This window comes from Kryptolebias marmoratus, linkage group LG21 (assembly GCF_001649575.2).
Source record: "Kryptolebias marmoratus isolate JLee-2015 linkage group LG21, ASM164957v2, whole genome shotgun sequence".
NCBI lineage: Eukaryota > Metazoa > Chordata > Actinopteri > Cyprinodontiformes > Rivulidae > Kryptolebias > Kryptolebias marmoratus.
In genome coordinates this window covers 22,615,369-22,641,598 of record NC_051450.1, presented here as the reverse complement: position 1 = coordinate 22,641,598, position 26,230 = coordinate 22,615,369, and the positions used below count along the sequence as shown (strand labels likewise).

Below are 26,230 nucleotides of genomic sequence, written 5' to 3'. Positions count from 1 at the left end.
TTTATGTTAGAGAACACGTTCTTTAATCAGGGGTTTATGTTAGAGAACNNGTTCTTTAATCAGGGGTTTATGTTAGAGAACATGTTCTTTAATCAGGGGTTTATGTTGGAGAACGTGTTCTTTAATCAGGGGTTTACGGAGCGGGTCAGGGGTTCTGTTTTGTTCTGTTTGGTTCCGTACCCTCCTCCATATCCGGTGCTTTGCCGTGTCTGGGTGTGGTTCCGGTGCAGAGGGTTCTGCCCATCAGGGAGGCAGCTGATCGCAGCATCACTAACCTGCAGAGAACCAACAAGAACACAAATATAACCTCCTAAAAACAAACTTTCTGTGTTTGATATCTCACAACGGAAAGATTTAAACTGTTATTTTGTTTTTGGGCTGTGAAGCATCTGACTTAATTTGATTTTAGGCCTCAGATGGTTTCATACAAACAGTCTAAAGTATCCAGTTGCTCATGTTAGCAGAACTTTAACAGTCAGAAATGGAAAAGAACATTTTTCTGTATGTTTGTTTAACTGGGTTTGGTTCTTTTGTGGGTCTGAAAGTGACACACCCTGTCTGTCTCTCCAAGCTTTCAGTAATGAAATATATAGGAATAAAAGAAAAAAATAAACACCAAGTAAATGAAGTAAAGGTTATTTTTCGTGTCTGTTTGTTACAGAGTAAGCTAACTATCGGAATTTTAAACTTTGTTAGCATGCTAGCTGCGGGCAGCAGCCCGCTGTTTTCCCGGACTGACCTCGGGGACAGCATCGTGTTGTTTCTGGGTCACGGTGTGAAAGGTTCGGGGGTCCAGACGGAGCAGCTGAGCCCAATAAAACAGAAAGAAGAAACAAGAAAGCTCTGTTTTCCTTTGAAAGACGGAGCGCCGCCAAATATACGGGTCTTTTCCGCGTAGCTACGTAACGACGTTTTTACGTGATGACGCATGTTTCTGCTTGATGGGCTTTTAGACCCCGGGTAGAGTCTGACAGGCACTGCTGCCGGAAAGCTAAACAAGCTTTGTTGATTTTACCAGCCCATATATTTTCACTTTAATCTTTATTATTTAGCCCATATATTTTCACTTTATTATTTTAGTCTTATTTATTAATATGTTTTGTTTTCAGAAAAGCCTATTTAGGCTACCTGAATGGCAAAAAGGGCACAATATTACATACTTAATATTTTGTGTCTTATAACTATAACATACGTCGTGGAAGTTTCTTCTTTCAAGACGCAAAAAATGTGCTTTTTACCCATATAGCTTTTTAAATACCTTCCTACTTTCAACACAAACTGATCTTGCATTAAACTAAAGTTAAGAGGGTCCTGAACTTTATAGCTTCTTATTTTACAGCAAAACTTCAGCTGCAAAAAAGTTTTTCAGTGTGTTCATTGGAAGCTGAAGAGCTATAAAGGCAACAGAGCTGTGCAAAAAAAACAAACTACTCAAAAACTCAAGAAACAAGTGCAAAAAGAGGAAAATTACCAAAACAATAGGTTACTTGAGTTACACTTTTATCTTTCCAGACCTTTCCATTCAGGAGTCTATTGTTAACATTACCTGCAGGGGGGACAGTTAACTCTACCTTCGGAGCCTTCTGGAGTGATGGAAATTTCCACTGAAGTAACTGCATGAGCAGAAACAACTGCTCCTTGGAGGAATGTCCAAAACCTTTAAGCTTCTGACCCACAAAATTAAAAAGAAAGTGACTTATAACCCCAGCCACTGCTCGTTGAAGTAAACAAACATTGCAAAGAGTCAGTTAAAACACAATCAGCCTTACAATAACTATAATATTCTTGTTTATTTGTGACGATAGTCAATATGTCTTTTACATGTTATGGAAAAAACATTTTTATATATATTTTTAATGTTTAGTTTGATCTCTGGAGATCATCTCAAAAGCCTTTGCTCAAATTTGAGTAACCTCATAACAAATTCTTATTATTCTTTAAAGCAGAAAGCACTTGTTTACACCATCAACACAAATAGAAGTTTTTTTCATGTGATTCTTCTCTGTTTGCTGATTGGATGAAAAGCAGACAGAGGGCGGCGCTGATTGGTCAGAAATCTGAGCTCCGGTGAACCGACCAATGGGAGAGGAGCTCGAGTGGAGCTATAAAACCCCCGGCGTAAGCAGCCGCCGAGCAGTAGAGCGGCAGCGACCCGGCCGAAGGGCGAACCGAACTGGATGTTCTTGCGTCGACGAGCGCGTCCTGACCAGAGGCTGACTGTGGGGGAAAAGCCACTGCGAAGCGAATGAAGAAACAACTGATCTTCCACTTCACATACAGAGGACTTCTAACGAGAGGAAAAAAGAGTAAAAGAAGAAAATGGAGTATAAATTACGAAAAGCTGAACCCAAGGATGTGCCCGATATATTACGACTGGTGAAGGTAGGCTAACGAAGAGCAGCCATTTTGTTCAAAACGTTTTAAAAAAATTAGATGACGCTCAATTAACTGTTCAGACTGAGTTAGTGTTGAATATGTTTTCACTAACATGTTAACTAGAAGGTGTCTAGACTCAAGGCCGAGGTGAGATTTGAGAAAATCCGGAGGATGTCCGAGAAGAATGAGGTCAGCGCGAGCCGCTGTTTACCTCAAGACGCTGCTTCCGCTGCGACTTCCGCTTCTCCAAATATGGACTGTATTTGGAGAAGCGGAAGTAGCGCTTATGTTCTTATCGGGCTGGTGATGGTCACGTGATCTACAGGCGTCTGAGCAGACAAACAGATTGGACTTAATGACTGTAGTTTGTTAATTTAATTAATTTAAACATAGAGAAACTTCAATAAAATAGAAAAGCATTGCAGATTTTTAATCTGAACTTTCTGAATCTCTTTTAAGCATATTTTAGGTATTATTATAAACCTACAGCACCTATTTAGCTGTTATCAACATTCAAAGAGCAACTAGTACCTCGTAGTTTTCTTTAATTTATCTATTTAACAAAAATTCCTGATAACTCCAAATAATGAGGTTAAAAAGTAAGACTTCTGTGATCTTCTGTCTTCCCAGGAGCTTGCGAAATACGAGGATATGGAGCACCAGGTCGCGCTGACAGAGAAGGGTGAGTTCATGGTCACACCTGGCTGTTAGGGTCACCTGTCTGCCTCCTGGGTCTGACTTATAGTTTCTGTATAGATCTCCTTGAGGATGGATTTGGTGAAACCCCGTTTTACCACTGCATCATCGCTGAAATCCAAGGAGAGAAAAGCAGTGAAGGTAAAAGCAGACGGCCACCTCACAGCAGGGAGCAGGTTAAAGGTCAGCTCATCCAAGCCTCCATTTTGTCTCCCCGCAGATCCGAACGTGGTGGGCTTTGCCATGTACTACTTCACCTACGACCCCTGGGTGGGCAAACAGCTGTACCTGGAGGAGTTCTATGTGATGGACAAGTGCAGAGGTGAGTTCTCTTGTTTGTTCAGGCGTTCAGGTTGGCCGCCTCTGAAGCTCCACACTGATCTCTGACTGCTTCCTTCTCTGCCTGCAGGCCTTGGCATCGGCTCGGAGATCCTGCGGCACCTCAGTGACGTAAGTGTTCATGTTATATCCTGTTGCATTCTGGGAACTCTTAATGGTTCTTAGTGGTTCTCTAACCTCCTCCGGTTCCTCCTCCAGCTGGCGATGAAGACTCGCTGCACCGGCATGATGTTCGTCGTGGCGGAGAACAACGAGCCGTCCGTCCAGTTCTACAAGCGGCGTGGCGCCGAGGACCTGTCTGAGGAGGAGGGCTGGAGGCTCTTCAGGTTCGACAAGACCAGCCTCGCCAAGATGGCCACCCCGGCTGAGGAGTGACTGCTCGGAGTTCAGCTTTTTAAAAAAAGGGAAACGTTCATCCCAGGAACACGATTCTGTGTAGTTTAGTTCATCACATGTTTGTCGTTTTAATGTTTAACCAATAAATAAAGTTCTGATCTCACGTCGTCTCGTTCTTCTTCTCTAATCTGAAATCCGACAAAACATGAGACTTCCTGCAGGCCAGCTGGCAGCATGGTGGTGGAGGGCTGATGGTTTGGAGCTGAAGGTTAAACTTTCTGTTGTTCCAAAGTCTCAACAGATCCAGAAGTTTATTGTTTTAATGAGGTCAAAGTTCACTCGATAAAACCCTGATGCTGTCTGATCAACGTCCAGGAGAACTTAACGGAGTTAAAATATAACTTCTTATATCGTGACCTTTGACCCTTCAGGGCAAATTACTGTGAAAGTAACAACTGCAGTTCTGATCAGCTTAACTTCACCAGGAGGGCTGAGTCTGGAAAACAATTAGAAGTTTAAACATTTTAATCTAAAACCAATAAAATGGCCGCCTGATCTGTTTCTGTAAGAATCAGCAGCTTCTCCTCAAAGTTAATGATTTTCTGAGGAACTGAAAACGAAACGTTAGAGGAAGTTGAACCGAAGATCGGCTCGTGACGCTCGACTTCGGCTGAACAAACAAATAAATCTGGTTCAAAGCTGATCAATTATTCCCATTTTAATAACAGCTTATTTCCTTTTATGACTAAATTAGGTGCAAATACTTAAATCTGCTGAAAGAAACGAGCTGAATGCTATAAGAGCAGCAGAAAGTCTGCAGGAGAAAAACAGCTCCAGTTTTCCTTTAATCATAAATAAGTTGTTTTAGTGGAACTCTAAACGTCTCGGTTAAAAGGAAACAAAGTCCTGCTGAGCGTCGAAACATCTGATTTCTTCTTCAGCTGTTGGCGTCGCCGCTCTCCGCTCGCTCCGGTTTCTCCGCCTGAAACACAAAAACTTTTTTTAAAAAAAAGAAACTATAAACTCAGCAGAAACAGGTGGAGCTGGACTCACCTTCCTCCTGCTGAACGGAGGGTCCTTCCACAGGGTTTCCACGGCAACCCAGCCCTGATGAGTCCAGGTGGAGGCGGAGTCTCGACTCACCTGTCGGGGAAAAAGACGGAGGTGTGAGACCGGACTGATGGTACCTGAGTACTCCTGTGTACTAATATATCAGTTTAAATTTTTATTTTAGCTTCACCAGAGAAGAAAACAATACAGCCCAGTACTTCCAGAGTACACACCTGGTACTTCCAGATTAACTAACTGGGTACTTACATAAGTAAGATAGTTAGTAAGTACTCTGTATCTTACTCAGTAAGTACTCTGTATGTTACTCAGTAAGTACCAGGCAGTATTCTGTCTCGTAAACCTTTAGTTTTATAGTTTTCTTCAGCTGGTTTGACCTGTTAATCTCAGTTAATCTCAGTTAAACTCAGTTAAACTCAGGTAAACTCAGTTGTTTCCAGCAGCTGAAGCCCGGCGGGGTCAGAGGTTTTCCTCACATCTGGGTGAAGAGAATAAATCGGGGCGTGAGAGGAAATCAGAAACGTTGGCAGCTCAGACTTCCTTCTCGGAAACACGAGTCTTTCCAAACAGGAAATGGATCAAACTGATTCAGGTTCCAGCTAAAAAAAAACTCACCTGCTGTGAAATTTCTGTCGAAATGAGAACATTTAGCCAACATCATCCTTCATCATCATCATCATCAGGAACATCAAGAGTTTATTTATTCATCTCTGGGAGAATAAAAACTCAGACTTTAGCTTCAGAATCAACTTCAACCAAAGCTAAAAGTAGTAAAAGGTCGGCTGTGTGAGTGTGTAGCTGTGTGAGTGTGTGTCTGTGTCTGTGTGGCTGTGTGTGTTACAGGACCTTTAACAGCGCCGCCGCCTGCTGAGGGTAAAACATGGAGGCACTCAGAGCCATGAGTCCAGCAGGAAACAGCAAACGTCTCATCCTGGAGCCTGAAGTCAGAGTTAAAGGTCAGGACACCTGGACACCTGGACACCTGGACACCTGGACACCTGGACACCTGGACCGCTCATGAAACATTTCAGCCCCTGAGGGCCGAGTCTTTCTCACCTTTGGCCAAATAAAGTCCCAGAAACCCGGAGAACCCCACCAGCGCCACACTGGGGTAAAGGTCCGGAGGCGGCTCAGTGAGGAGCCGAACGGCTTCTGAAGGTCAGAGCAGACATTTACACCGCCTGACTCATGACTCAGCACTTTTCACAAACAGGAAGTGTGTTCTCTCACCGCTGACGGCTGCCGCTGACGTGTTTATGGTCGGCTCCACCGTCCTGAACGTTCGCTGTGGTTCGAAAAGAAAAAACAAGAGAGAAGTGGAGAGCGTGAAGTCGGGCTTCAACTTCCTGTCCAGCTCCTCCGGCTGCATTCAGACAAAACTAACCGGGTCTGACCGGGTCTAACCGGGTTTAACCAGGTCTAACCAGGTCTGACCGGGTCAGTTAAAGAACCTGATTTATTCAGGTTTGACACGGACTCACCTCGACTCTCTGCTCTGCCGCCCGGAGCACTCGCTGCAGAGAACGAGACAAAAACCTTCAATAATCTGTGAATTCATTCAAACCAGAAACTGAAACAGAGATTAGATTAAAAACCTGCTGAATCACAAACATCACAGATATAATCTGCGTTTCCTTCTGCATGACGGGAAAAACTCAATTAATCTGGAACTAAAAGTTTTACTTTTCTGGAAGTTTTTTTCCTTTAAATTTACATTTCTGAGCTGAGAAATGAGAGACATTTAAGACGTCTTTATTCCAACAGAGAGGCTTTGGGACTGGACCCACCTGACACAGGTGTGTGTACGGCTCCGCCCACCTCCTCAAAGACGCCACGCCCCTCTCCAGCTGCCCCGCCTCCGACTCCACCCACAGCAGTTTTGGCTCAGGTGTGGAGTACAGAGATGGCAGCTGAAAGACAAACAGCTCAGGTGAGTTCAGGTTCAGGTGTGTAAAATATGAGCCAAAATAACAAACACAACATTCGCTAAAAGCTAAGATTAACAAACCAGGAGCTAAAAACACAGAACATGAGCTGAAATTAGCATAACAACCGCTAAAAGCTAAGATGAGCACACAGTAGCTAAAGCTTAAATTAGGAAAGTAGAAGCTAAAGAATGAAGTCCAAACAGTAGCTAAAAGCTAACATTAATTAAAAAACCAAAATCCCCATTTATTTCAATGAAACCAAAAATGTTAAACAAAGTTTTAAAAAGTAAAAAAGTTACAGAAATCAGCTTAATGAGCTGAAGCAGCTAAAATATCAGAAGACTGCAGGAGTTAGACGCTGGAGTTTAACAACATTTGACTTTAAACCCAGATCCAGGGGAACCGAACCTCATCGATGCTCAGAACCGGATCCGGACTCTTCTTCTTGCCCTCCGCGGCAGCCAGAACCGAGCCGCTCATCAGGACCGTCAGTCCCGGAGCCGCGGTCCGCAGCGACACCTGGTGGAGGACCGCAGCACAAAAACACCCAGATTAACCAGCCCTCCGCGTCAGTTACACAGAAAATCACTCATTTAATCACGTCACGCCACGATAGGATCAGAAGGAGCCTTTAAGACGTAAAAACTCGACATAAATGTCGGTGATAAACAGAGGAGCAGCGGTAGCAGCTAGCTAGCTACATGCTAATTCATCGTTGGCTAAATTAACAACAAGGCTAAAGATACTACTTTTAAACTCACGTATTTTTCACTAAGTACCAAACCACTACTAACGACACGTGGAATGTTTACAGATAAAAAAAACAGAACATCATTCAGCGTAGTTACCAGTTTTACGTGTGACATTTTCATTCAGAGGACTTTCGCTTTTCTACGGCAAGCCGGAGACGCTAAGCTAAAGCGCATGCGCGTCACATTTTTTAAAACAAAGGCATGACTAGAAGCAAAAATACAACATTAAAACCAATTTACAACTACTTTTGTGTATTAAATGTCCAAAATAATAAAACGTATTGTTTTAACTGTTGTAATCTTTAGTTTATCTCAGTAAATAAACACAATCTTCATTTAATGTAGGAATATGTGAAATTTACTATTGTTTCTTTATTATGCTGGGTTTAGAATAATTATTATGCAACATAAATCCAAAACAACTTTTAGTAGATTAAAAACAACTAAATAAATGTATGCACTGCAACTTTACTTTGCTCTTTATTTTAATTTTTTTTGTCTTAAATTAGTCTAAAGACTTGATAATTTAAATGAATGAGTTACTTTATTAGGACTGCATTTATCTCTGGTAAGAAAAAAAAATCAGATTTAATGTGTCAATAAATAGTTTTTTTCTTAAAAACATGCGATTAGAAAATACACACAGACAGCTGAAAGTTGACCAATATGAACATTTATTTCTGGAAAGAAGTTACAAATTGTTTCCAAAGAGTTTCTACTTAGATTGTAAGATATGTTAATTTGATTTTTCATTCATTTTCTGATACAGTCTTTAAAGCAAGGTGGGTTTTTTTTTAGATCCTCTATTCTGTTTTCCTACTGACAGACAGGTGGACTAAAGGATGCTGCTCTATGACTGAATGCACCTCAGATATGAACAGAAGTACTTTATTGGTTACAGGTTTCTTGCTCAAACAGCAACATTAGAGGAGCAGCGAGCGGACAGCAGATGTTCAACACAAAGGAGACGTAAAGGGATGAGGCGGGATCGTGACAAAATGACCGGAAACACTTCAAACCCAGGGAAAGGCTTTGCTGACATATTTATAGTTTGCATCCAGTGCAGTCAAGTCAGGAGAAATGAGCAGTGAGTTGTGACGCTGTCAGCGACCCGTCAACAACAGAACCTGGAGGACAAACTGTTCTGAACGCTTCGCCTCATGAGCCACATGCAGAGCTGCTGGGATGGAGACGCACGGCCAAGACCGAAGACAAAGAAAGAGAAAAGTTGGATTTAAAAACAACAGGACTCACACTGAACCTCTCATCATCATCATAATAATAAATAATCCTACAGTTACTGCATAGCTCAGTGAAAAGCACTACATCATAAAATAAATAACTTAAATACGCAGCTGACAAACAGAACTGCATCAGTATGTGCTCTAGCCCTTTTCACAGTTGGCTGACAAATTAAAAAAATAAAGACGGAGCTGGTCATCGAGCACGGCTTGGTGGGCTCCAGAGAAAGTGCTGAACTGCTGAGAACGGCGGGCCCGGTTCTGACGACCCGTCAGTGTCTGAAATCAACACAGCTGCCAGCCAAACGCCGCAGGACGCTCCTCCAGAAACCGCAGGAACACCGGCCGGTTCTTAATCAGCCGGATAATTAAAGTCGGGCCTCAAACAAGAACATCTCGTTAAAACAAAATCAGACAACCAGGAAAAAAAAACACTTTCAGAGCCTTCATCTGGGTTAAATACGACACAAACTACAAACAAATAAATACAAACAAAATAATTCCTCTTCCTCATATCTGAGATATTTCACATTTTGGCACAAAAAAGAACTCAATACAGTGAAACTATATAAATAAAACACTATAGAACTGTGTCAGTTTATGAAAAAATGGTTTTAGATTTACTCAAGTAAATCTAAAATCAGAAATAATAATAAATATATTGCAACTAAATTAAAGATTTTACAAACGGGAGCTGCGGTGGCTAACCTTAAATTTATTTACCGGTGTTCCCCTTTTTTACTCATCTGCCACTTCAAAATATTATTTATGAAAAGAATTAAAGTAATATTGTTTTGGTAATTCATAAAAGTGAATAAAACTTAATAACGGTGAAAGAAACAATGCTAACAGCTAACTGCTCTGACCACAGCCATCGAGTTTTAAATTTTAAAGACCTTTATATAATTTTGGTGGTTTTACTATATTTAACATATTTATATTAATTAAATTGTTCTCTGCAGTGAAATAACGACTAACTCGCATCTAAAGTCTGTTGGTGAAATCAAGTAAAAGCTAGCTGCTGCTAGCTAAAGCTAGGTTTATTTATTTTTAGCTGTTTCGAATAATTATGGAATAAAATGATCAATTTAGCTTAAATGGTAAACATTTGGTTCCTGAGTTTGTCATTCCCAAAAAGATAAAATAAAATAATATAATGATCAGACAGCATATAAATCATAATGAACAAGAAAGGCGCTAAAGCCTGGCTAACGCTAACTAGTTTAGCACATCTTGTCTGGTAATCTTTCAGTGATTTTTTTATTTGGCAACACAAAATATTAAATTTAAACAGGTATAAATAACATAGTTTTGTTTTTTCACTAAAGTAAACAAAGTGAAAGAGTCATGATGATGAAACAACAGCCCTAACTGTGAGCTAACACAAGCTAACAAGCTAACTATGCTGTCATCAGCCTCCTATGTTTAAATTTACAGACTTTTGTAATTTGGGTGGTTTTACTATATTTATCATAAATATAATTTATTGATAGACATTTTGATCTCTGCAAAAAACTTGCAGCTGAAGAATAAAGTAAAAGCTAGCTGCTAGGATATCTCCCACTGTTAGCTAAAGCTAAGTTCATTTAGCTTTTAGCTGCACTAGAAACTGTACCACAGTTAAACTAAGAATTATCAATTCAGAAGAATGGCAAAAACATTTGCCTTTATTGACATTTTATATAAATTATTAAAGCGGCAAAGAATTTGTTCATGACGGCAACAAAAGGAACCGAATTCTGGCTACAATAACTAGCTTAGCACACTTTAGCAGGTGTGTGTGTGATTTGATCAACTGTGATTTAATCATGGTTTTACTCTCGGAATTTACTGCCAGACGTGTTCTCCGCAGCTAAATAGTGGCTAACTCAGCTAAAATCAGGTAAAAGCTAGCTGCTAAGACATCTGCAGCTAGCTAGGACTAAGGTCAATTTTATGTAGTTTCAGCTAAATTTACAGAATAAAACTATCAATTTAGACAACATGGAAAACATTCTGGTTCTTTGGTTTGTCTTTCTGTACAAATAATGAGGCAGCAGCAAACAAATTAGCTCATAGTGACAAAAAACAAGCTAAAATCAGGCTAGCTTAGCAGATCTTAGCGGGCGCCGTCTCAAATGTCTGCTAGAGTGAGTTTTATTTTATTTGGTGATGTCATCTGTTCCTTATACTACCAGAATATATTTAAACATGAATGTTAATGAGTGGAACGGTAATAAAACACATTTTTAGATCATTTCTGGCCTAAAAACATGAAGAAATTTGGCAACAAAACCTCGTTTTTTCCTCACTGCTGGTGTCATCACTGCTCTGAACATCCCTCTGTAATTATTGTCAATAATACTTTCCTAACAATCTGAAGAACACTCAAACATAAGAAAAATGTTTTTGCATGAGGTCCAGAGTTGCCTAAACCCTCGGCTTATTTCACGGTGGGTAACTTCTTTCACTTCATCCGGAGTTCATTTCAGACACTGCTGAACATCTCCAACAGTCCAGCATGTTGGAAAACGACTATTTACACACAACCAGAACCGATAAAGTGCAGGGAATGTGGACAAGCACAGCAGTGGGATTAATAACTCCTGTAGGTTCCCTCATAAACACACACCTTAAATCTGAATCGATGGGGGGACGGGGGGGACATGGGGGACGGAGAAGGACATGAAGACGAGGTGTGACGAGAACGCAAGCTGAGTCTGAGTCTGGGGGAACCGGGACTGAAGGCTGGAACGCACTGGAAGCGAAAACTGAATTTTCTGAGTCCAAGATGGAAGCTGGACGCAAACTGAAGCGTCTCTGAGTCAGATTCTATAATCAGCTACACTACAGCCGTATAGTTTCTTCATATACTTGATTTCAGATATTCTGTGGGGCTCCTAACGTCACTAACTTGTCTGGAATTAAATGAAACCTCTGGAATAAGAGAGAATCTTGAAGTAACCTGATGCTTCCAGTGCGTTTCTGCAGTGAAGCCAGTTTTCCACCGAGCTGCGGCTGCTGGAGCCTCAGAAACAAACAAAAAGGTGAATTCTGAGAGTTTGCAACCTGCGACCAGCGGGAGGATCTTATTTATAAATCACGCTGTTTTTCCAGGTGATCGGCTCGCAAAACTCCATTCTAAGCCGTGCACTTTTCTCTTTTTATTGCTGCAAACGTTTTAAGACATTTTTAGAGACTCCTTCGTGAATGTTGTCCACCAACAGACGCAGCTCAGCGAGACGGGCCTGAAGACAGAACTATTCGATCCGCAAACCTTCAAACACAGATTTTATTCACGACAGAACACAGTAAGATGTTGAACCATTTTTAAAAGAAAAAAGTAGATAATTTTGAATTTGTCAGCAGCAACACGTCTGTAAAAAGTTGTTCCAGGAGCAACAAGAAGCTGTAAAACTGAGTGGTCCGAATCAGAAACATCTTGAGGAGAATTTAGACTACTGAGGTTAAATTATCAGCAGGTGAGTCAGAGGAGTGGAGAGGAGAAGATGGGCAGAGGTTTGAGATGAACTGTCAACAATAATGGGACAGTTACTGTAAACACAGTTCACCGTGCCGTCCACAGATGCTGCTTAAAGCTCTATCAGGCAGATGTGAACAGATGTGTCTCCTCTGGACCAAAGAGCAGAACTGTTCTGCGGTCAGCCTGCCTCTCTGATGGTATGGGGGTGCATTAGTGCCTCAGGTTTTAGAACAACATCTGCTCCCATCCAGGACAGAATGGGACGACCTCAGGTCCAGATGTTTACAGACTGATGAGGGAAACATCTGGAACATCTGTAAAGAGACGAGCTGCTGCCAGCAGATTCTAAATTACCTGATTTTCTTTTCAAAAAACAAAACTTATTTCAATTTAAACATCTGATCTGTTTACTGTGTTCCACTGAGAATAAAATCTGGGTTTATCAGGTTAGTAAATCGTTTCTTTCTGTTTTTCTGTTTACTTTTACTCAACCTTCCAGCTTCTGCAGAACGGTGATTGTAGAACATAAACCAGCAGAATGAGACCTCTTTAAAATCACCCAACGTTTTTTTTTCTTAATTTTCTGAGAAAGGTATTTGTGAAAATGTTCAAGCTGACTGCTAACATGAGACCGAGCCACAAACCTGCTGCTTTCATGAATCAGGAGGAGCAGCTGTGGCGCCGGCCGCCGGTTCCTCACCTGTGTTCAGGTAAATGCTGGTCTCTAGTTTAAAAGCCTGGGAACACCTGACCCCCCCTCAGCGGGACAACCCGGTCCTCTAACAGTCCAGTTTCTAAAAAAGGAGGCGTGATGTGAAGTAGACCTCAGCTGCAGCGTCTCACGTGCTCCAACACGTACTCTGGGAAGTGCAGACTGCACACCTGCAGACCGTCCAGTTTGCAAGGCATCCTGGGATACTCGTCCTCCTTCCACTTGTTTTCGTCGGGGTCGAAGGTGAGGATGGAGTCACTGTAGTGGCCGTTGTAGCACAGGCCGCCCAGCACCATGATCTGCCTGTCCAACACGGCCACCCCGTGGCCGCTGCGCCCGATGGGCATGGAGGCCAGGATGGTCCACTCGTCCGTCTCGGGGTCGTACACCTCGGTGGACGGGCAGCCCTGCGACTCGAAGGACGCCCGCAGGATCACGCACACGCCTCCGAACACGTACAACTTCCCGTTGTGGGAGATCATCTTGTGGAAGCAGCGAGCGTAGTTCATTTTGGATTTGTTCTCCCAGCAGCTGGTGTGGGCGCTGGGCAGCAGCGGGCCCCGACCGCCGCCGCTGCTGCCTCGTGACGTCCTGTGAGAGTCCGAGCCGCCCGAGCCGCCGCCGCCTCCTCCGCCTCCGCCGCCAGCCTCCCGGCCCGGGTCGAACACGCACACCTGCTTGGAGGTGGAGGAGGAGGTGATGCCGCCGGTGATGTACAGTTTTCCGTTCAGGACGGTTCCTTCGTGGCCGTACTTGTTCACAGGATACGGGTCCACAAACTCCCAGCGGTCCTCCGTGATGTCATAGCGCTCCGTGGAGTAGAACGTCTCGTCTCGCGTGCGGCCCGCCACTGCATAAATGAACTTTCCGATGACGCCAACAGCAAACTCTGACCTGCAGACAACAAAAACCCCAGCAGCTGTTAAACGAAGCCTCTGGGCTTCGAGGCCGACGCTCAGCGAGCTCACCTGGGAACAGACATGTCCGCCATGCGCAGCCAGGAGTTCTGCCGCGGGTCGTAACGGTAGACTTTAGAGGAGGCGTGAAACTCCCCGTCAGGCCCCAGCTCCTCTCCGCCCAGCAGGAAGGCAAAGTTGTTCACGATGGCCAAGCAGTCGGGTCTCAGAGGCACCTGGGGGCCCTCCAGCTCCCACCACACCTGACAGGAAACACCAGCGGTTACCGACAGGAGACGAAGCTCAGCTCTACAGAAACAGAGGGGTGAAGCGAGCAGCCACCTTGGGACGCTGCAGCAGCAGGATCTTGCTGTTCACCATGCTGTGGCCGATCATCCCCCTGAAGACGGCGGTCTGCGGGCGCACCGAGCGGATCCGGTTGGATCTGGTCTCCACCAGAGGCTGCTGGTTGACGTCGTGGAAGTAGCTGAGCACCTGGTCCACCTCCTGCCTCAGCTGTCGGGAGTAACGGTAGAACTCCGACGTCTTCACCTGGGAAAAAAAACATGGCCGCCCCGCCCATCAGATTACCAGCAGGAAGAAGATGGAGCTGCTGCAGGTAGAAACACACAAATGTGGCACCTTCTCGAAGATGTCTGCCGGCGTCATGAGGCAGAAGCGGACGGACTGAACGATGGTGTCCGTGTGCCTCCAGCGGCGCCGGTCGTGCCGCAGCCACGCCTGGACGGCTTCGTACAGCTCGATTTCCGGGAAGCGGCTCAGAGCGTCGCTGTTCAGGTACGCCTGCGTCAAAACCAGAGAGGAATGGTTCACAGCAGGAAACACGTCCTCCTTTCAGGATGAGACACAAGAACTTCCTGTTTCCGATTAAAGACCAAACTTCTCTCCATCTGAGACGAAACATCTGCAAATATTAAACAGAGAATAAACAGGAAAACAACAGAGAGAACGCCGACTCAGCGTTGACACCATAAACGCCGACTCAGCGTTGACACCATAAACGCCGACTCAGCGTTGACACCATAAACGCCGACTCAGCACTTCCATGCAGCTCTCTGCGTGTTGAGGTCGAACCTGGAGTCTCTCGAGGCTGAGGTAGGACAGGAAGTCGGCTCGGCTCATCAGGGGAACGAAGTTCTCGAGGAGGAAGTTGTCGAGCTGCTCCTGGACGCCCTCCACGCCGACGCTGAAGTCCTCCAGGAGCCGCATGACCTCAGCGCAGTTCTCCAGGCAGATCTTCGCCAGCAGGAAGGAGCAGCAGAACTCCACGGCCTCCGTCAGCTGGACGTACATGGCCGCCTGCGAGGAGAGGAGGGGTTAGAGCTTCAGCTCAGACGGAGGGACAGAGGGACAGACGGTCTGGGTCCTACCTGCAGGATCTCCTGCACCGTGGGCATGCTGAGCTCCAGGGAGCCGTAGTACATGAAGCGCAGGATGTGGCCGAAGCCGGCGGCCGTCAGCCCCTTCATGTGGATCTTATCCTGGTCCCGCTCCCTCATGTCGGCCGTGAACATGACCCGGAAGTAATCGCTCTGGGTGGCCAGGAGCGCCTTGTGGGCCTGGAGGAGGAGGAGGAGGAGGAAAATGAGGAAGAGGAGGAGGAGGAGGAAGAGGAAGAGGAAGAGGAGGAGGTAAATCTCAAACTGCAGGACCTCAGAGGGAACTGTAACAACTGTCTGATTCTCTTTCAGCTTCTCAAAGCTCTGTTTTTGTAGCTGCACAGTCTGACCTTCAGGGTGAGTTTAACACACCTGCAGCTCCTGATCCTGAACCTGTCAGCTCTTTGTGTTCTGACATCATTAATGCCAGCGTTGGCGCCACCTACTGGTCCTGTTTGGTTATTTACTCATCAGTTCCTCCTCCTGAGGAGTCGTTTGTTTTTAGCTGAGGTCAGAACGGACTGGGCCCTGAGGGTTCTGAAGGTTCTGGGTACCTGGAAGTGGTGCTCCTCTATCAGCAGCGTGACGTCCAGCAGCAGACGCTCCTCGTACAGCGCCCGGAAGCCCGACGACACGCTGCCGTCGTGCACCTGGGACAGGTACACCTCCACATCCGCCCCCGACATAACACACCTGCGGGCGTGGAGACGCAGCGTGAGGCTCCTCGTGAGGACAAACACACCGACACACACAGGTAAACATCCACAAACACACACTCACCTCTGATTGGCCACGGGCATGTCAGAGGGGGTTGTCCGAGCCAATCAGAGGACAGTGCCCCTTGTGTCCAGTAGATGTTAACAAAGTCCCTTTAGTGAGCGTCAATCACCTGAACGACAGAGCCAACACAACGTTAAAACCTTCTTCTCAGTCCTGTTGACAGCAGCTGCCATTAAAGGGACAGTTCAGACCTCCTGCTGGAGGTGCTACAGCTAGCTGCTGCTGTAACGAAGAGACGGAGGTGATCAGGACTGAACCTCCAGCTTGTTTCTCACTGCTGGAGACGAGTTAAAGGCTAGTCGGTTCTCCGTTCCCGTCTCACTGAACCAAACGACCGGCAGACGTTTGGTTTTGTTTGTAAATATCGAAGCTTCAGCCACAACTTTTCTTCTGAATCAGGTTCTGGATTCAGTCAACATCTAAACCCAGACTTCCTTCCAAAGACAGAGCAACAGTTTGATTTGTTGTTAATTAAAAAAAGACTGAATATTAACTTTATTAACTCAAAGCTCCAGAAACATGAAGATCGCAGCTTTATTTGAAAAATTTAAACGGCTCCTCTGGGCTCTGCTGCACGGTGGAGAGGCGGGAAAAGGAGGGAAAGGAGGGACAGTCGTACCTTTTGGAGCCCAGGCGACCGATCGCAGGCTGTGACGTCTGAGCGCTAAAGGGCCGCTCGCATTTCCTGTGTTTATGTTTCCCCGGCTCTAACGACAGAGACAGAGAAAAGATGCGTTCAGGGACTTCAAATTCAGCAGGAAAAGACAAAACATCAGCTGAAGAACACATGCGTTAAAGCAGAACTTCTACTCTGTTCAGAAACGTGTTCTGTTTCTGTCAGACAGAAACTCGTCAGGAAAACAAGTTAAACTTTCACACAAACAGCGACGGGACTGAAGGAGGAGTCCAGTTTGGAGCAGAAACATCATCACAGTTTAAACGGGTCACAGAACAACAGAACCAAGGTTTTAAGATGGAGGTTCAGGTTAGGAGCTGCAGCGGCTGCAGGTCAGTCAGTCTCCAAACTTTAAACGTCCACATTTTGTCCTCCTTCCACCCAGAGTGTCTCTGCTGCAGGACTGAGGCTTTGCTCTCGCAGAGGTCAAAGGTCACACACCCAAACTCTCACTGACTTCCTCAAACAGGAAGTAGAGGCTCCTACACAAAACCGTCTGCTGCTCCTCACTAGTTACAGTTTTATAGTAAAATCTCTCGTCTTCCTGTCTTATTAGGAGTGCTGTCAGTGATTGACAGACACGTGTGGTTACCATGGTGACCCTAGTTAGCCACCAGCTTTAACCTTTCTTTTAATCTAGGCTCTTTTTACTCTTCTTCTACAGTTTTTAATGTCAAAATGGAGCGTTTTTATTCGTTGAGATTACTACAAAATAAAAGTCCCGAAAGTCCCGTCAGGCCACAGGGAGGAAAGTTGATGAAAGTTGGAGATGGCGGCCTTCTGCACTCTGATTTTTATGTGTTTTGACATTAAAACGTTTCACCCAGAGGCAGCCCGGAGCCGAACTGTGGACGGGGACAAACCCCAACAGGTGCGCCCAGCCGCGGTGCCTCCGAGCCGCTGACCCGGCCCGGAGCTACAACCCCACAGGTTCCACGTTTCAGCGCAAAACAGCAGCTTTCATGCGGGTTCAGGAGCCACAGCGTCGTTAGTTTGACTCCAACAACAAGGAGGAGGTTTCAATCCGAGCCCCAAACAAAGGCTCCACAAGGCGGCTCGGGCTCGGCTCCGACACCCGGGGCAGGAGCCGGTGCTGCCGGTTGGTCTTTCCGGAGGATGCGTCGGAGGAGAGCGCGTTAAACCGCCGGTTAAAGCCGTTAAATTAGCTGTCGGCGCTCCTGCCGACCGGGGGAAACAGCTTTAGCTTAGCGGCTAACTCCAGCCGTCTCACCTCGGCGGTGCGAATCCCCACAACCCCTCTTCGACCAGGCAGCTCTGGCTCCGTCAGACATGAAGGTTCGGGTTCGAGTCCGCGTTCAGGAGAGCGGCCGGCAGCGGCGGGCTGCCTCGGGGTCACGGGAATCCATCGGCCAGGCGGGACAGACCCCCCACACGGCGGTAAATTAAACGGGCAACGAGCCGCAGCAGCACACAAGATTTACGGACACCATCTTCTGCACCGACGTCACTTCCTCTCTGTGACGGAACTGGAGGGCGGGAAGACAAAGAGTGTATGTGCGACAAGATGGTTCACTGAAGTTAAAGCGGGGTGATCGCTTCATGAATACGAATAAAATCAGAATTTCAGGTTCTTTGTTCTTTTTTTAAATTAATATATAGCCTCTTCATTTAAGTTTAATCCAAAATGAACAATGCCAATTACCAGAAAAGCGATGCAAATATAAAATAAAATCCTGAACGAGTTAAAAACATTTGAAATGATCAAATATCAACTAAAGCAACTATAGTTTTGCTAACTATGTATACATATATAGTTAAAAAAATTATGGAAGCCCATTTCTGACTATTTCTGATTTTCTCCAAATTATTTCTTAGTTGTTGTTACTTAAAATATAAGAATTGTGATTTAGCATTTCATAATTATGACATGCTAAACCATAGTGAGGAGATAATAAGTCTGAATTATAAACTGTTAGGTCATAATTCTGAGATATTTTCTTGTAATCGTGATTTATCGGATCTATTTTTAATCCTCAAAGTGGCGGAATGGGTTTTCATAGACTGTTTGAAGGGAAATTGACTAAATAAAATTGTGCTGCTTGTTTTCTGTAAGACAGATGATTTCATCCAGCAGAGGGCACTATTAGAGAACTTAAAGTGAGTTAGTTTAGCGAGAAGAACGTTGTGGTTGATGAAGATCTCTTGTATATGAAATACTGGTTTATTAACATCTAGAGATTTATGAGGGATATCAGGGTGTTTGTTTCCACCACTGAGATAAAAAGGTCAAAGGTCGCAATTTTCAGATTTTATCTCATAATTATTATTAAACTATCTCATATGAAACAGCATTTCACTGGAAGAAGAAAAGTTACACCTAAATATGATCCAGAATCAGTTATCAATGAGCTAAATCATACTTATGAGATAATGTCTCATAATGTATGTCACATCTATGCCATTATCATGTATCTCACGGTAATGAAATATTATTTCACTGTTATCTCATAGTTAAGGAAAAACTTTGTCATATTATCTTATCATAGCTCTGAGTTTTCTATGGTTTGAGATTATAAAACAGATATGCCATTACCATGAAAAAACCGTCATAATCCCATCTCATGACAGAGCTGTCATAAAATGAGATTATGGGATTATAACAGATGATGACAGATTATGATAGCTAGGTGAAAATTATGATTTGCGATCTCAGTCATGAAATAGTGGAATACTGTCCCATAAATATGAAACATCGTACATAAATAAATACAAAACCTAGTAATATTTTCAAGATAATATTTCATAATTACCATAAGTATGACAAAGTATCTCATATGGTTTAAAGAATCATTTTATTGTTTAGTTTTTATTACAGCGTCTTAAATTGGTTTCCACAGATTTAACGGGTTTTTTTTATCCTAAAGAATCTAAAACGGGACATGTTGTAAAAATTGTAAACATTCAGCCAAATCAGAACTTGCAGGTAACAAAGTTTGTCTTTTACTGTTTAAAGAACTACAAACCCGTTAAATGGACTACAAATAGTAATTGAATGACGTCATTGCCTAACGACGGACCTAGCGCATGAACAACAATATTTATTTAATTTTGGATTAGTAAAATCTATTATATGCGTACTGCGTTTAGTGATAAATGTATCATAACAACCGACAAACAGCAGCAATTCGCAGGGATTAAATAAACTGTTTTTTTACGGTTAAGAAAATTGCATCAGCCGATGAGAAAGGACCCCGTCGCTTTTACACGAAGCGACTGTTTGTCATTTGTGACGGAAAACAAATACGTATTATAAGTATTGTTTCAAAGGTGTAAGATTTCGTTTTGATGCTATCAGAAGTAAAACGTAATTATTAAAAAGTGAATTAAGGTAGAATTAAAAAGGTGCGGTTTTTGTCGTTAATCAGGCATTCGCCGAGGCTACCTCTTTCATTCCCTTTTCATTCAAGATGGCGGGTGATGAATCTGGTACAACGCTTGGTCAGCCCCATCTGGCAAAACAAGACCTCAGTTCTCTGGTAAGAGTCCGTTTAACAGCTTTTATAGATTTATTGAATCATATTTTAGGCTGTCGGGTTCTTGTTTGGTGAAAAATGAGCCCAGAAAAGGTCGGAACCATTCAGGCGGTCCGGAGCCCGGAGCTTCGCCGCTTCCAGCCGGCACATGACGGCAGGCCCGGCGCGGCGGAGAGCTCCCCAGACCCGCTGCGCCTTTAGCCGAGATATCACATCTGGTTTTAATTACACTTTTAATTCTTTTAGGTGTTTTCACACTGCTGTGGTTTCAGTTTTCAGTGGGAGTTCGGTCTGTTCAAACATCAGCATCAGTTTCCGTTTAACTGTCAGGAAGTCAGCGGGTGTCTTTTTGTTGTTTTTCTGAATTAAACAACATTTTTACACCGACATCCTTCTTCTCACACATTCGGATAAGAGCCAGACTATAACACTTGTTATTATTATAAAATGAGTTTAAAATGAATACATATGGCCACCTCTCATTTCTAACATTTTGCTTCCAAAAAAATAAACCTAAAGCTAAATAAAACTTAACAAATAGTGATGAAGGAGAACCAATATGTCAGTTTATTGCAGTGGGAATAAATGACTTCCTGTGCTGTTCTGTGGTCACTAAGTTATCATCATTTTCTCTTCGACACTCAGGAGATTTGGGTTTTATTCCAGTAATTAGTCGGGCCCCATAAAGCCCATTCTGACCACAGCAACACAACACATCACTGCCCTGGTTTCTCATCATGAGGGATGTGTAAAAAGGTGTCAGCAGAAACTGAGCCAGTCGGTGTCACATCCCAGAACGTCTCAAATATCAGTCTGTTTAAACAGGAACGGATGAGTCTGACTTTATTAGAGACGGCGTTCTGTCCTCCTCCACCTCGCTGTTATCGAGCCTCTTCTGGTTTTACTGAGAACTGATCTGAATTCAGCCTGACGACTTCTGTGGGTTTAACTGTTTTTATCTGGGTCAAAATCACAAAGAAAACATCCGAGTTTAGGTGCAAATAAATGCATAGAAGCAGGAATAATTGTTTTGTTTTGGAGGATTTCAGATCGCTTTCAGTCAGACTAAAATGTGTATTTAGATCTAATTTAGGTTGAAATATTTTGTTTTTAATGAGCTGTTTTGTTCCTGTTGATGTTCAGAGTTGAACTCAGGAGTTAATCTGGGCCGAGTCTAATCTGTTTTTCTGCCGGCAGGATGTGACGACCTTGACGCCTCTCTCTCCAGAGATCATCAGCCGACAGGCCACCATCAACATCGGTACAGAAATCAGACCCTGTGTTAGTTTTCGATTCTCTGTGGGGGTTTTTGGTTTTAATCTGTCCCTCCTCTCCCAGGCACCATCGGTCATGTGGCCCACGGGAAGTCCACAGTAGTGAAAGCTATTTCTGGTGTTCACACTGTCAGGTTCAAGAACGAGCTGGAGAGGAACATCACCATCAAGCTAGGATATGCAAACGCTAAGGTACCCGGAGCTGTTCCTGTGAAGCTTCCAACGCTTTGATTTCTCACAGGAAGGAAAAGTTTGGTTCATTTTTTAAACCTGAGAAAAGCTGCTGTCTTTATATACTTTACTCTGCGTCCACTCGCTGCAGATCTACAAGCTGGATGACCCGAGCTGTCCCAGACCCGAGTGTTACCGGTCGTGTGGCAGCAGCACTCCTGATGAGTTCCCCACAGACATCCCCGGAACCAAGGGGAACTTCAAACTGGTCCGGTGAGAATGGAGAGAATAAAGTCCTCTTTGCTTTGGCTGCTGTGTAAAACTCAAGCGTCTTATTATAAATGTTACTTTGAGGACTCAGATATTGACTCCAGCTGGAAGGTCAGTTATATTTTTATAACCTGAGATCCCAGCAGGTGTGGTTTTTATCCACTGAGTCATAAATTATTGGGCTTTAGTGTTTTTTGGAGGAGAAATGTGGTGAAAAATATTTTCTGCTTCAGGAGGCCGTAGAAACTCAGGAGTTACAGCTCCGTCAGATATCTGAACTCTGATTTTGTCTCATTTTAAACCCAAAGCTGGAGTCGGTCCTGAGTTCTGAATCCTGGTTTTGTCTTCCTGACAGACACGTGTCCTTCGTGGACTGTCCTGGCCACGACATCTTGATGGCCACCATGTTGAACGGAGCTGCAGTGATGGACGCCGCCCTGCTGCTCATCGGTGAGTCTCGGATCGAGTCGCGGGACCCGGAGACGCTCCGGTTCTGTCCTGTTTCACTAACGGACACTTCGGGTTTCTTTTTCCAGCGGGGAACGAGTCGTGTCCTCAGCCGCAGACGTCAGAACATCTGGCTGCCATCGAGATCATGAAGCTGAAACACATCCTCATCCTCCAGAACAAGATCGACCTGGTGAAGGAGAGCCAGGCCAAGGAGCAGTACGAGCAGATCCTGGCCTTCGTTCAGGGTGGGTCCAGACTTTAACCAACTTTACAAACAGGAAACAGGAGCTTCCAGGCTCAGGGAAACGTGTCAGAACATCCTCAATCTGATGTCAGTTTATTCTGAATGAAAAGCAGGTGAGCTTCTGCAGATTTTCATCTGACTGAGGCAGGAATCCAGATGTTTCCTGAATCAGACTCTTTAGATTTCTGAGATCATCTGGTTTTCTTTAAATAGAGAGTTTAATGTGGTTTTGTTCATCTGAAGTTTTATTTTCCTCATTTTAGGATCTGTTTGGATGTTTTTATTCACATCAGAACGTTAAAACGCTCGGTCAGGAACAGGAGCAGGAAGTTAAAGCTCCTGTGTGACCATCAGAGCCTCCCGCTGCTCTCAGGTCAGATTTCTCTCCACAGACAGACACTCTGACTGTTTCTGTCCTGCAGGCACCGTGGCTGAAGGCGCTCCCATCATTCCCATCTCAGCGCAGCTGAAGTACAACATCGAGGTGGTTTGTGAGTACATCGATAAGAAGATCCCAGTTCCCGTCAGAGACTTCACCTCCGAGCCCAGACTCATCGGTGAGGAGGACCAGCCGGCGTCGTTGCTCCTGTTTGATGGACGTTTTGACATCGTTTTAATTATAAACGTTGTGAATTCAGTTATCAGGTCTTTTGACGTGAACAAACCCGGCTGTGAGGTGGACGACCTGAAGGGAGGCGTGGCAGGAGGAAGCATCCTGAAGGGCGTTCTGAAGGTGAGGAGGGGGACACAAACCCAGCCCGGTTAGTTTTAGACTTCCTCTAACCCCCCACCCCTCTGCGTGACCTCCAGGTGGGTCAGGAGATCGAGGTCCGGCCCGGCATCGTCTCCAAAGACCAGGAGGGAAAGCTGATGTGCAAACCCATCTTCTCCAAAATCGTTTCTCTGTTCGCTGAGCACAACGACCTGCAGTACGCCGCGCCCGGAGGCCTCATCGGTGAGACGCTGCAGAGCAGCCGGGCCGTCCTGTGGTCCGTTAGACCGGTCCGGATCAGCAGGTCCCGTTAGACCGGTCCGGATCAGCAGGTCCCGTTAGACCGGACCCGATCGGCTCCTGATTCTTCACTCAGATTCAGTCTCAAAGAAAAGAAAAAAGCTTTAAAACCCAGAAAGGAGAGTTTCAGTGAAATCAGTCTGAACTCTGAAATCTGCTGAAGAAGCTGAACTGAAGCTAAAAGGAGCTAAAGGCTAGCTGGAAGCTAACAAAGCAGAAGAGTAGCTGAAAGAGAGAACAAGGTTTTGACTGAATTCTGTGGAGAAGATATTTATAAATTCAGTATAAAAGTCCTAAAACTGACAGCAGCCACTTCCTGAACAAACCGAAGTTTTTAGATTTTAAAAGTCGTGAGGTAAAGCGCGTTTTTGTTTCGGCTGCAGGTGTCGGCACAAAGATCGACCCCACGCTGTGCCGAGCCGACCGGATGGTGGGTCAGGTTCTGGGAGCCGTCGGAGCGCTGCCGGAGATCTTCACCGAGCTGGAGATCTCCTACTTCCTCCTCAGAAGGCTGCTGGGAGTCCGCACGGAGGGAGACAAAAAGGCTGCCAAGGTGAGCGGGGCATCATGGGAAATGTAGTCTGAACTCATCTGGTTCTTCTGAACCCGCAGAGACGTCAGCCGCCTCCGTCTGCTCGTCCCCGCAGGTCCAGAAGCTGTCCAAGAACGAGGTTCTGATGGTGAACATCGGCTCGCTGTCCACCGGCGGCCGCGTCAGCGCCGTCAAGGCTGACCTGGCCAAGATCGTGCTCACCAACCCGGTGTGCACGGAGGTGGGGGAGAAGATCGCTCTGAGCCGGCGGGTGGAGAAACACTGGCGGTAAGAATCTGAGGTGGAGAAGTTCAGATGTTCTGCGGAGAACCGAGATCACGTTCTGAATTCTGTCTCCCTCAGTCTGATTGGCTGGGGTCAGATCCGGAGGGGCGTGACCATCACACCGACGGTGGACGACGACTGAGAACCAGACCAGAACCGGCCCACTCCTCGAGGCGCCATTTTTTTTGTTTTGATTTTATGTTTCCGACGTGGAGGACGAAGGACGAGGACACAACAAGGACATTTCATTGATTCAAAGACTCCTCCTCTGTCTCCTCCTCTGAGGAGGAGGAGGGGGAGGCTCCAAACAATCCTCCACACACCAGGAGTCCGGTCAGAACAGAACCGGTCCTGGCCCAGCTGCAGATCCTGATGGAATAAATACATTTAAAGAGAAACGTCTGCTTCTGTTTGATTGATTCGGTTCTTTTTACTGGAATTAAAATCCCAGCTGGGCTCAAAAATTCTGTTTTCATTTATTTCCTGTTTTCAGAATAAAGAGAAGGTTTATTTTAAATATGTTCAGAAAATAAATGTTTAAAGGAGGTCGGTGTGACAGAAATAAAAAATAATTACCCTGTTGGTCAGAGAATCTAAACGTTTCAGTTTTTAATGTTGGATCATTTATTATTTTTATTTGGTCTTTTTTTGGGAAAATTAAGTTTTTTTTCAGATGAAACTCTTGAGTTCCTCAGATCATCACAAACCTTTTTAGTTTATATAATTTAGTTTTATGCAGAAGTTTTTCCTCCTCAACATTATGACTTTAAAGTCAGAATTAAAAGTTGTTTTTGTTTTGGTTTTTTCACTCATTTTCAGGCTTATTCTGTTTACAGTAAATCAGTTTTTATTCACAAATAAAATATTAAAATATAAATTATTAGAAATATTAAAGTGAAAAGAAGTCATTTTAACACCGGGGTGTAAAACCTTATCTAATAAACATTTTAAAGGTAATAAATGATGAAAACTGATCAAACATTTACTGAAGGTGTCGCACTTCCGGGTTCAGCCACCTGACGGCCACGAGACGTCACGTGACGCAGGTGGAGGAGCGCAACAAGCGAGAGCGACGTTTTTCTTTTAAAGCGTCTAAATCTCAGAGCAAAGTCCAGTTTCTGTTTCTGATTCCTTTCAGTCCAAACCGAGAAGATCCGGAACATCCGAACCTTCTGTTCTCTCCAGCATGGACCCGGCAGGTAAGAGAAGTTCTTCAGGTGGAAGAACCCGGAGTTACTGCCAGGTTCTCAGGTTCCTGCAGGACTGGGAGGAGAACCTGTCTGGATGTTTGCTGCTTTTCTTTCTTCTGTTCTTCATCACTGAGATCCGGGTTCTGGAGAGGGACCAGGTTCTCAGACTTTTCTCCACCTAACTCCTTTAAAGGGGCAGTTCAGATATTTTGCAGATAATATCTTACCTGTTGCAGATAGCTCTGAACGGACTCAGTTTGGAGTTGAACTCTGACCAGCTAATGGCTAGTCCGAGTAGCTAAAGAAGCAAAAAGAAAAGCTCATAAAGAGGTCAGAGCTGTTTGTCTTCCGTCCTCAGAAGGACAGCGGCGGGACGGCGGCGGCGGACTCAAACGCTCCCCCTTCGACGTCATCCTGAGTCAGATCCGCAGGAAGCGCTCCGCCTCGGACAGGAAGCCACTGGGACGCTTCCTGTCCCGGACCTCAGACCGGACGGGGATCCCCGAGGACGCAGAGCCGGAGGGCAGAGGACCGAGTCCAGGTGAGGACAAGAGTCCGGGTTTGAGTAAAACAACATGGAGGCTCTTCTTGTTGGTCGTGATTGGGTGTTGGTGTGTGATGTGTTCAGGTGCCTCAGGTGTTGGT

The 26,230-nt window shown here is 44.8% G+C and overlaps 6 protein-coding genes and 1 long non-coding RNA gene across 10 annotated transcripts in view; 4 read left to right on the top strand and 3 right to left on the bottom strand.

Annotated features, from left to right (window-relative positions):
• Positions 1-26,230, top strand: part of tnikb (TRAF2 and NCK interacting kinase b) — a 129,943-nt gene that overhangs the window by 3,135 nt on the left and 100,578 nt on the right. The gene's annotated exons all lie outside the window — the stretch shown is intronic.
• On the bottom strand, positions 73-905 carry LOC119616627. Its single transcript, XR_005232591.1, has 2 exons — positions 740-905; positions 73-275 (listed from the first exon to the last, which is right to left on the bottom strand). It is a non-coding gene; the product is annotated as an uncharacterized LOC119616627 (long non-coding RNA).
• Positions 2,125-3,910, top strand: LOC108249538 (diamine acetyltransferase 1). Its single transcript, XM_017438989.2, has 6 exons — positions 2,125-2,382; positions 3,007-3,058; positions 3,133-3,213; positions 3,293-3,394; positions 3,482-3,522; positions 3,610-3,910. Exons 1-6 carry the CDS (start codon positions 2,320-2,322, stop codon positions 3,784-3,786), a joined length of 516 nt encoding a protein of 171 aa, XP_017294478.1. The 5' UTR covers positions 2,125-2,319; the 3' UTR covers positions 3,787-3,910.
• Positions 4,448-7,684, bottom strand: apoob (apolipoprotein O, b). Its single transcript, XM_017438988.2, has 9 exons — positions 7,592-7,684; positions 7,152-7,262; positions 6,603-6,725; positions 6,297-6,329; positions 6,046-6,100; positions 5,872-5,967; positions 5,662-5,753; positions 4,801-4,890; positions 4,448-4,729 (listed from the first exon to the last, which is right to left on the bottom strand). The coding sequence occupies exons 1-9, from the start codon at positions 7,613-7,615 to the stop codon at positions 4,685-4,687; spliced, it is 669 nt and encodes a 222-aa protein (XP_017294477.1). The 5' UTR covers positions 7,616-7,684; the 3' UTR covers positions 4,448-4,684.
• Positions 12,393-18,145, bottom strand: klhl15 (kelch-like family member 15). Of its 2 annotated transcripts, XM_017438996.3 has the most exons (10): positions 17,895-17,947; positions 16,607-16,694; positions 15,988-16,096; positions 15,762-15,900; positions 15,199-15,387; positions 14,903-15,127; positions 14,450-14,611; positions 14,150-14,359; positions 13,880-14,070; positions 12,393-13,805 (listed from the first exon to the last, which is right to left on the bottom strand). In XM_017438996.3, the coding sequence occupies exons 3-10, from the start codon at positions 16,005-16,007 to the stop codon at positions 13,025-13,027; spliced, it is 1,917 nt and encodes a 638-aa protein (XP_017294485.1). In that variant the 5' UTR covers positions 16,008-16,096; positions 16,607-16,694; positions 17,895-17,947; the 3' UTR covers positions 12,393-13,024. The 2 variants fall into 2 exon arrangements, with proteins under 2 accessions (XP_017294485.1, XP_017294483.1); XM_017438994.3 differs by lacking the exon at positions 15,988-16,096 and having other exon boundaries at positions 17,895-18,145.
• eif2s3 (eukaryotic translation initiation factor 2, subunit 3 gamma) lies at positions 20,044-24,859 on the top strand. Its single transcript, XM_017438990.3, has 12 exons — positions 20,044-20,160; positions 21,355-21,418; positions 21,496-21,623; positions 21,754-21,875; positions 22,228-22,322; positions 22,409-22,567; positions 22,989-23,123; positions 23,205-23,299; positions 23,377-23,521; positions 23,962-24,131; positions 24,226-24,398; positions 24,474-24,859. Exons 1-12 carry the CDS (start codon positions 20,092-20,094, stop codon positions 24,535-24,537), a joined length of 1,419 nt encoding a protein of 472 aa, XP_017294479.1. The 5' UTR covers positions 20,044-20,091; the 3' UTR covers positions 24,538-24,859.
• The window catches only part of lrrc31 (leucine rich repeat containing 31), a 10,091-nt gene continuing 9,313 nt past the window's right edge, over positions 25,453-26,230 (top strand). Inside the window, exons 1-2 of the mRNA XM_017438991.3 lie at positions 25,453-25,594; positions 25,944-26,126. Coding sequence (XP_017294480.1) covers positions 25,582-25,594; positions 25,944-26,126 — 196 coding nt within the window. The 5' untranslated portion in view covers positions 25,453-25,581. The remainder of the gene's footprint in view (positions 25,595-25,943; positions 26,127-26,230) is intronic.